At 41.3% G+C, this 9,740-nt stretch overlaps 1 protein-coding gene across 1 annotated transcript in view; it reads left to right on the top strand.

The window, feature by feature from the left end:
* ERBB3 (erb-b2 receptor tyrosine kinase 3) overlaps positions 1 to 9,740 on the top strand; it is a 708,562-nt gene that overhangs the window by 597,759 nt on the left and 101,063 nt on the right. Inside the window, exons 19-21 of the mRNA XM_044083747.1 lie at positions 1 to 73; positions 3,950 to 4,135; positions 5,456 to 5,611. The exon at positions 1 to 73 is cut by the window's left edge and continues 26 nt beyond it. Coding sequence (XP_043939682.1) covers positions 1 to 73; positions 3,950 to 4,135; positions 5,456 to 5,611 — 415 coding nt within the window. The remainder of the gene's footprint in view (positions 74 to 3,949; positions 4,136 to 5,455; positions 5,612 to 9,740) is intronic.

Below are 9,740 nucleotides of genomic sequence, written 5' to 3'. Positions count from 1 at the left end.
AGTTAAAATTCCTGTAGCCATTAAAGTGATTCATGACAGAACTGGGCGTCAGACATTCCATGGAGTCACAGATGTTAGTACTTGTGCTTCTTCATTTTTTTTATTATCAAATTGTGCCTACATTAATCTTGCATGCTGCACAAATGTCCACTCTATGAATGTAATATTTTTTTCTTCAGTGGAATGTAAGCGCCTAGTTCAGGTGACCATATCAGAATTATAGACTTTCATATCTTCCTGAGTTTATTTAGTTTATATTGCAAAGCTGTGTCATGTAATTTTATAGTGAAGTGTCCATAACCAGGTAAAGATGTGTTTGCGATACTCGCTATTATTACAGTAGTGCATGTAGTGCACGCCACCAGGGGACACCATCCCATTCTGCCTAATAGCCATGAGCAGTACTACATACAGTCCACACTATAGAAGGCAGTTACATTTTGTAAATTGCTTGAGGTAATGCCATGTTTCATACATGTCTGTAATTGGCTCTGGAATGCACAGGTGTAAAGCCCTGATTATGAGCCTGATGACTCAGGACCAGATAGCATTCTGGGTACTCGAAGAGCTGGCCAGGGAGGATGGGATCGAGTGGTCACCACCAGCTCATCATTATTTATTTATTTGTTTATTTGTTTATTTGTCTTTACCGAGAAGGTCCAGCTGAGCACAAGGTCCCTTTTCAGTGGAAGCTTGGGGAGAAAAGCTCCATACACATAAAGTTAAAGAGCAATACGTTGTAAAATCCCAATTTTTTACATTCTTCGCAAATACTAAGACATTATTTGTATATAACAGTAATACTTAAGACATTATACATTTGTACATAATAGTAAGACATGGTAATACAAAAGGTTCCTGATTATACTTAATACATATTTGGAACAGTACACTGTATGGGTATTTAAACAATGCTACAGTTTCAGTACTGAGGTTTTTAACAGAATTTTAAGTACTGGACTTGTTATGGTAGAATTTTAGTTAGTAATCTTACCCTGGAGAGTAATAGCAGCATAGCCAAGGGTTAAGGATGAGTTGTTCCGGTCTAGTTTTGAAGATGAGTGGGTGGTTTTCAGTGAGTCTAATAAGGAATGAGATAGAGTTCCAAGTCTTGGAGACATGTTTGGAATACAGAGCATCTCCAGCTATGCTATTGGACATTTGAATCATGAGGAGATGTTGATCACTACATTGGAGTTACTAGTCTGCGGTGTACCTTTATAGCATAGAGTCTAGGGCAGGGGACCTCTCAGGATGATTCACTAAAGTATGCTACTTGTTGTTGAGGGAAAATGAGGTAGTGGGGTAGTTCTAGTTAGATGAGGTGCCGAAGAGCAATGGAAGGATGAAAAGAATAAGATTTATTGGATGCTAATATGACTGTTTGTATTGTAGTACTGCTCAAGATCGCTCTTCTGTTTGGCTTGGAGGTTGGTGAAAATTGGTGAGACCTGTAAGAGTGTGGGAAGAAGATAGGAAGAGATGAAGGTTGTCCTGCTACTTTCACTGAAATTGTGTTTAACTCTACATAAGAGACCCAGCTTTTAGTGTTTTTTTATTGCTTGTTGAATATGTAAGTTAGTTTTCAAGTAATCATCAGTAGTGAAATCTAGTAGTTTAGTGATGGAGACTACAATAATTATTGTATTGTATTGTTGGAGGAGGTGATTGTGACATTTGTTTTACAATCAACAATGGACTTGGGGTGAAAAAGAGAAAACTTGTCTTTTTTTGGATTTAGGAAGAGGTTGGATTTTGCCAGCCAAGTTTTGATGGAAGTGAAGCAGTCCAAGTGAGTTACTGAAGCTGAATAGGATTCTGGACTGAGCATATAAGAGTGGAATCATAATACAATTGTATTGGATTAGAGTGGCATGTTTAGCAGCAGTGTCCAAATTGTTAATAAATATGTTGAACAAGTAGAGCCCAAGCATTGATCCTTGAGGGTACAATGACAGATACTGGTAAGAAGATACGAGTAGCTTGATTTCCATTTAACAGCTTGTGATCTATCTGACAGGTAGCTTTAGAACCAGCAAAAGGGTGTCATGGGATAAACTTAAGCATCCTAGCTGAAACAGTAGCTTGTCATGCAAAACTATATATAAGGCTTTTGATAAGTCTAAGAATTTACTGGGGTGAGAAAGGCCAATCTTTTGCATGACTGACAGCCAGCAGAGGTAGCAGCTTAAGTCACAGTAAGAGCCAAGATGTGTACACCCACCAAGGTGTGAGCTCACACAGTAGCTGTGATTTGATTCATGTTTTGGAGATGCAGCCATCACTGGGGCTGCATGATGGGAATACTGCTCAGATTAGCTTTCCAAGTAGGGCAACATGGAGTAGAGCTATGTAAAAAAAACTTATGGCTGTCTGGATGATGGCTTCCTATGGCTGATTTGTCACGGGAACAAATGGAGTGGTCAGTTAATAAGAGGAATGATTCTTTGCAGGCACAGGGAGGAAAACAAAAACATTTCGGACATGTCTGTGAACAGGGTCAACAGTGCCATGCCCCATGCATGGATCTATCACATCTCTTGTATTGATACTGATAAGACCAGGTCTGTATTCCTAGCTTTAGTCACACAGATACAAATTTTAAATGCTGACTTTTGAAACACAGAGTCTGACAGTGCCAGAGTAAACAACACACTTACTTATATCATGGGTGCAGCATTCCACATTTGACTGTAAACGATGTAATTTGACATGCGTAAGCTGAAGACTAAGATATATTCCACACATAGATAGAGGTCAGGTTTCAGAGCTTACAAAATGGTATTGTGTAACACAGGCATAAACAGTATCACATGTCATGTAATACACAGACATAAAGAGTGCTACATGTCATTCACATCCTGCAGTTATAATTGTGTATAGTTCTATATTTCATTCAGTCCAGGTATACTGCCTTCTGCACATAAACAGGACTATGAAAAATGTTCACTCAGCCTTAAGCAGTGCTGCATCTAAATGTTAGCTGTAAACAATGCAGTAAAACAGATGTTGCAGTAAAACCTGCTGTGTTATACGTGCCTTCATATACATATTCTAACTCCATAGAAAACCAGAAGCAGTGATAAAACCATTCCAGAGGTTCAAATATTGTATTATTTAATATCCCAGCCCACAGAAAGCTCTGAACAGTGTCTTATCCTGTATACATAGCCATGAATGGGTTCACATTTCAGCCACTATTAAAATAACTCAAAATGCATATGATAAGTAACTGTTCTTGTAGACAAGCAGGGCCATGCTAGTGCCTTGTAAAGCAGCTGTAGTAACAAATACAACCCTTTCTCCAAGGTAACCTTACCAAAATAAATTGCATGTATCTCACCCATTGTTCCCTGGCTCGTCCAGCTTCATAGGTCACTTCTTTACCTCAGGTCATCTGAACTGCATTTGGGGCTTTAACCCTCTGTGCGACAGAGCTGGGGTTCTGGTGCATCTTTTTTTTTTTTTTTTGGCAAAGAGTTCATGCACTCATGTAAAAACTATTCCGAATATCTTATGCCTGTTCTGTAGCCCTTATGAAATGTTTCTTTACAATCTAAAAAAGTTGCAGGGTGCACTACGAAGTAAGATAATATAGGAATAAGCAGAAAAATAACAGACACATCATTGGAATGCAGTATGTATAGATGGTGTTGTGGCTGACAGATGGACAAACAGTTGAGTATGTTGTCTGCCAAGGGCTGTATAACATTCTGATTATGGTCCTCACTTACAAGACAGAAGGTCTGGCTCGGAATCCCGTCCATCTCACTTGCACACTGTGGGACCATAAACAAGCAGTGTAATGTCCTTGTACTTGTACATAGTAGAAGTGGAAACTATAACTATCAAAAATAAATCATTCTTAAATGACTTCTTTGATGGTCCTTAATAGAGGAGTGTGCAATCACTGATGACCTGTAATTATGTTGTTTTTTTTTCCCTGCAGCAAATGTTAGCCATGGGGAGTCTTGATCACACAAATGTGCTGCGTGTGCTGGGGATTTGTCCTGGTGTCAACCTGCAGCTCATCACACAGTTCCTGCCTTTGGGATCTCTTCTAGAAAATGTCCGGAAGAATCAAGATCGTATAGGACCACAGCTATTACTGAACTGGTGTGTCCAGATTGCAAAGGTAAGTATGCAGAAGCAAAAATACCTGCATGAGCCATCATAGCTAACAAAAGTGTATCTTCAGATGCCCAGAACAGTATTCATAGATGACACCAGACCAGTGAAGAGCAATTTTCCAGTCTGCTGTACCTGGAAAGTCAGCATGCCAATTAAAAGTCTTGGAAAGAACCAAAAACTAAAATTACAGGGCCATAAATAGCCAGTAGTTGTAACCATCACTTTATTTTGACTGGCTATTAAAGACCCAGACCTACTGTAGTTTGTAGGTATACTACCAGGCTTCTAAATTGTCAACAGTTTTATTTCTAGTCTTGCAGAAGTTTTCTTTGCATTTTTGCCTCCATTCTCCTCTTGATAACCATCAAGACCCTTGTATCCCAGTGGCCCATTTGTTTTCATGGTGTCTAAAGGCATAGGGAGACTGAAGTGAAAGTGAAGGATTATAGTCACCATCCAGTAGAGTTAGGAGATTTTTATTTGCTCCAGAGAGATGTCTGTATCTGTCCAGTAGTGTGTGTGGCAAACCAAAAAAGCCAACCACGGTCCACTTTCTTCTTAGACATCATCCATTCTCTGTTAGGTAGCAAACATAAAGCAAGGCCAAACTCCCTTTATTACACCAAGATGAGTGAGTTGATTTCAGCTATTCACTCCTATCCTTTCTCAGCTAAGCTATCCATCCAGTACCCAACTAGCTAGTCAAAACTGGGCTGCCAAAGTGCAGTCAGGTTTACAGGTTAGACAAGTCTGACTTTGTAGGCTATTGATATAAAGTAATAGGTATATACATCCATGAGATTACTGAGTGCACCGTAAAGAATATTTAGCCTATACTTTTGGAGCAATTAACTGTTGATATGAATAAAACTAGGAACCTAGTAAAACTGAAATATTGTCTCCACAGTGCTGTTTTGGATTCCTTCCAGGGAAGAGATGTAGCTATTATACTACTTCCCAGCACAGTCTCACTACAGTGTGGCCCAACTGCACACTTTTACTGATGGCATGTCATGGGGAATTACTGGAATGGCATGCCCAAGGAAGAAGAGTGTGTCTAAGGATATTCTACTTTATGTTCTGACCAGTATTCTAATTTCACTTATCTCTTCCTAAATCAGTGTCAGGGTAAGCAGTTCTGCTGCAAATACAGTGACAAGGTAGGCCCAGTAGGTTTCACACAGAGTCCAATACTTTTTAGCAATTCAGCTGTAGCACCATCTAGTGAGGGCATGGACACGAACTGGCTGTGACCTCTCCTGTAGGACAGGTTGTAGAGTAACTTTTGTATTAATAAAAGCACCCATTTTTGCCTTTTGTACAGGGTATGTACTACCTAGAGGAGCACCGCATGGTACACCGCAATCTGGCTGCTCGAAATGTGTTGATGAAGTCACCGAACCAAGTTCAGGTTGCTGATTTTGGCATTGCTGACCTCCTATACCCAGATGAAAAAAAATACTTTTACAATGAAGTTAAGGTTTGTAAAAACTACATTTCTTCTTTAAAATATTGACTGGTACACTTTGATTCAAAGCATATAGTCCTTGAGTATGTAACCTTTGGTAGCTAATTCCTAAACATGAACCATCTAGTTGCCATTCCTTATCGGTAATTCTCATCCCTGAGGATCTGACCCCTGTACTCAGTTTGTAGCCATGTTATCAGTCACTCCTTTTTTTTTTTTTAAATTCTTTTGTAATGACTAACCATTTGAACTGATGTTGTCAATTTTCATTCTCTCCTCAACTGTTGTGTTTGGATCCGATCCTTTATTCCGAATCAGACATTACTAAAGCTTGTGGCCACCAAAAAACTCTCAAGCTCCTCCCTTACCCATAATGCACTAACCCTTAACATACCCCAGATTTCATTTGCCGCTTTTCCTAAAAAGACTCGGTCTGCCTTAGCTCTTGAGTTTTCTCAGATAAGTGTATTTTTTCTCTTAAAAATTTTCACCCTTTTTCTGTTGTAAATCTTATTATTATATTACTCCCTTACTCCACTTACACTTCATGTAATATTTGCCTACCATCGTTGGTAATTCTTCCCTTTTTCCTACTATTCTTACTCTAGTGTAGTCTTTCTTGCCATTGCTGGTATTTTCCTTCTTTCACTTTATTCTTTTTAAAAAAAAAGTTTCCTTTTTCTTTCTTTACCTTTTTCTTGCTGCCGGTATGTCTGAAAAAGGACCTTCCTGTTTTAATAAAATGTCAAAAGTGTGGGCAGAAATTGCCCCTTTCAGATGCCCATGTGTTATGTGTTTACTGCTTGGGCCCACAACATCTCCAAGAGGATTGTTTAATTTATGAGAACTTCAATCCTAGAGCAGCAGCCAACAGGAAGAATAAATTAATATTAAAGGGATTGCTTCGGTCTACCTTTGGTGAAGTTATTTCTGGGCTCAATCCTCAGAACCAAAACTAAGGAGCCTATGATTAAGTCTCCAAGACCCTGTACTTCCTGGACCTCCTATCTTCAGAGCTGCTAAAGAAAAAGCCAAGATCAGATCAGAAACCTGATAAGATCCACTCTCCTTTGCATGCAACCAAGAAGTCGACGGATCCAACTTCTTTGGATCAGATGAAAAAAATCAGCTGATCAAAGTTCTTTGGATCTGAAGATTATACCTAGGACAAAATACTTTCCAACATTGGATCTAGTAACTTCCAGGGTTCCCTCTCCTTTTCTGGAAAGACATCATTCCAAGTCACCATCCTTTGCCTCGTCTTGTTCTTCCAGGAGTTTGACTGAGGAAGATGTGAAGAGAATAAAGAGGAGGTTCCTCTTGGCACAGATACAGATGAGTGTTCTTCCGACTCCTGCCCCCCCTCGGGTCAGTAAGCCCATCCATCTACCACACCACTACTGCTTGCTCCTTCTCTGATCCGTCCAGTTGCTTCAAAGTCCCTGGATCCAAACCTTCCAGGTCAGACTGGCTTGGATCCAAAGGTACCTTTATCTTCGAATCCAAATCTTTTTCTGAGTGTATTGGCTCGGGCATCTTTGGATCCATATGTCTCTTGGATCTGAAGCTGCTTTGTTGGGTCCAAGGCGTTGGAATTGACTCCAAGGTTTTCAGATCCATCTCTGCCCCTTGGAGCTTCATCACTGGATAGCTCAGTTCGAGCTTCCTCCGCAGGGAACAAGCTCTTGAGGCAGAAGGAGGTAACAATCCAGAAGCCTGCCCTCTCAGAGCTGATGTACTTCTTCTCTCTGGAGTGATCTACCTTTGCAGTAGAGAAGAGAGTATTCTCTGCTCTGACAGGATGGATGGATCCAATCCCCTCGGATCTCCAGTCTGTTTCCCAAATGTCTCTGCACTTAGAGCCACATTATTCTACACCACAGGGACCGCCAGTTCAAGGCTCCCAGACCACCCAGCAGGGCTTTACGATCTCTTCTGACATTTCACTGGAACATTCCACCAAGAAAGTCCCTAGGAAGAGGAAGTGCAAAAGGAGGCACTTAGACTGTCTAGAAAAGTCAGTCACTGAGGCTACTGATTTTGTCAAAGGAGAAGGGTTCCCACAATCACCACCAGAAGATGTCTCATTTGAAGACATTCTTGAAGTCCTTAAGCAGAGAGGAAGTTGGTCCTCCAGCAACCCTTCACTCTATACACAATACCCCACTCAGGCATTGTTGATAAACTCAAGAGATCAGGTACAAACCTGTATGTCACCCAGTGGATAGCCAACTGGCTCACAGACAGGACCCAGGGAGTTACAATTAGGGAGTTCACCTCTACAAAGAGGCCAGTCACAAGTGGAGTCCCTCAGGGGTTAGTCCTTGAACGGCTCCTTTTTAGCATTTACTTCTCAGAAGTCAAGGCCAATGTCAGTGGTCTCTGGCTGACTAAATTTGCAGATGATTACAAATTAGGAGCTGTCATTGAATCTCACACTGACACAAACGTTCTCCAGGAGGGGCTGATACAGACAAACAAGTGGGGTCAGAGTCATGGACTAAAACTAAATGCCAAAAAATGCATAATAGTATCCTTTGGGAAGTCATCCATCCCTGGTAACTATCATATTGACAACACACCCCTTAGAGTTGACCCAGCAGTCAGGGACTTAGGAACACACATAGATACTAATCTAGCCTTTGATCATCATGTGTCTACAGTGGTGAGGAAATCATTCTATGTTGCACAACTTATAAACAAAGGTATGGCATCTAAGTCCAAGGAAGCCATTGATCCACTGTATTCATCAGACCTATCATTGAGTACAATGCCCCCTTTGATGTGTACCTAACCAGGGATATCCAACAACCGGAATGTCCACAATGGTTACCCACTAAAAGAATACAAGGAGTAATTAATATGTCCTATGCAGACCGCCTCAAGGCCCTATCCCTGTATTCTGTCTCCTACAGGCTTTTGAGGGGAGATCTATGCCTGGCATACAGGGCATTGTCAGACCCCACTCTGATGGACGTCGTGCATATCCACAAAACAAACCGTATCAGACTTACCTGTTCTAAAGACTTAAACCTTGCCTGTGATATAAATAGGACCTGCTGGAGAGAGAAATATGTATCCCAGAGACTACCCCGTCTATGAAACAGGCTCACCATCCATGTGAAGCAGAGTTCCTCACTAATCCAATTCAAGTGCAACTTGGGCAATTGGATGGGAAACTAGAAATTCATCCCTGGTTTGGCACCTATGTCTCTGATGCAAACATGTAACCTGTAAATGGTTCATCTCCCAGGCCCATGCTTACACTTATCAAGTGTATCAGAACTTGTCAGAGATTTGGGAGGCATGGAAGAATCGGGATGCATGGCTAGGCTTAAAAAGGCCCTTGTGGTCGTTAGCCTAGTAAACATCTATGAACCTATGAACTAGAGGAATCAGTACTTCTGTAGGCCTTTGGAGCTGTCCTGTCTACCTCCTGGGTTACTCTACCTGCCAACAAACTCATTGGTTTGGTCTCTAGGCAGGCATGGAAGGAACCTGACTCAGTTAAGCCGATCCCTAAGAGGCCAAATTGGATTCTGGCTCCACCTATTGGGAAGGAATTCTGGAGTAAGGGGTTGCCCATGGATGGTGTGGTCATGGCGGCAGCCAACAAGAAGGAACTTGCTGAACAAAGTTCCTCTGTTCACCCCCTAACAGGTAGTCTAGGATGTTGGACAGATTTGGGATGGGTGTATATGCATCAGCAACTTTTTCCCTTAGGTCACTAAACTATTTGGCACGTTTTACCAGACTACAAAGGGACTTGATCAAGGAACTTTCAAAATCCCTTTCAGGGACCATTAATGCTGAGGCTCAATCTTCTGTGGCCTCTCAGATGGCTACACTCCAATCCATTTCAAATTCATCCATGAGGCTTATCTTGCATGCAGCCAAAGGTGCCTCAAGAGCAACGGGTTCAGCCATATCCATTAGGAGGCATGCCTGGATGTGCTTGTGTGATTTTATGGAGCCTTTCAAGTCCTTGTTCATAAGTGTCCCCTTTGACGTCAGTTCATTGTTTGGCCCAAAAGTGAAGGACATACTCTTTGGGTGTGAAAAGGATCGAAAGACCCTCTCTGCAATGAGCATACATTTTTCAGCCCCGCAAAGATCCTTTTCTAGGAATCAACAAGGTTGT

This window comes from Protopterus annectens, chromosome 9.part0, assembly GCF_019279795.1.
Source record: "Protopterus annectens isolate FY-2018-M chromosome 9.part0, PAN1.0, whole genome shotgun sequence".
Classification (NCBI taxonomy): Eukaryota; Metazoa; Chordata; order Ceratodontiformes; family Protopteridae; genus Protopterus; species Protopterus annectens.
Note: the sequence above shows the minus strand (reverse complement) of the source record. Positions and strands in the feature narration are given on the sequence as shown.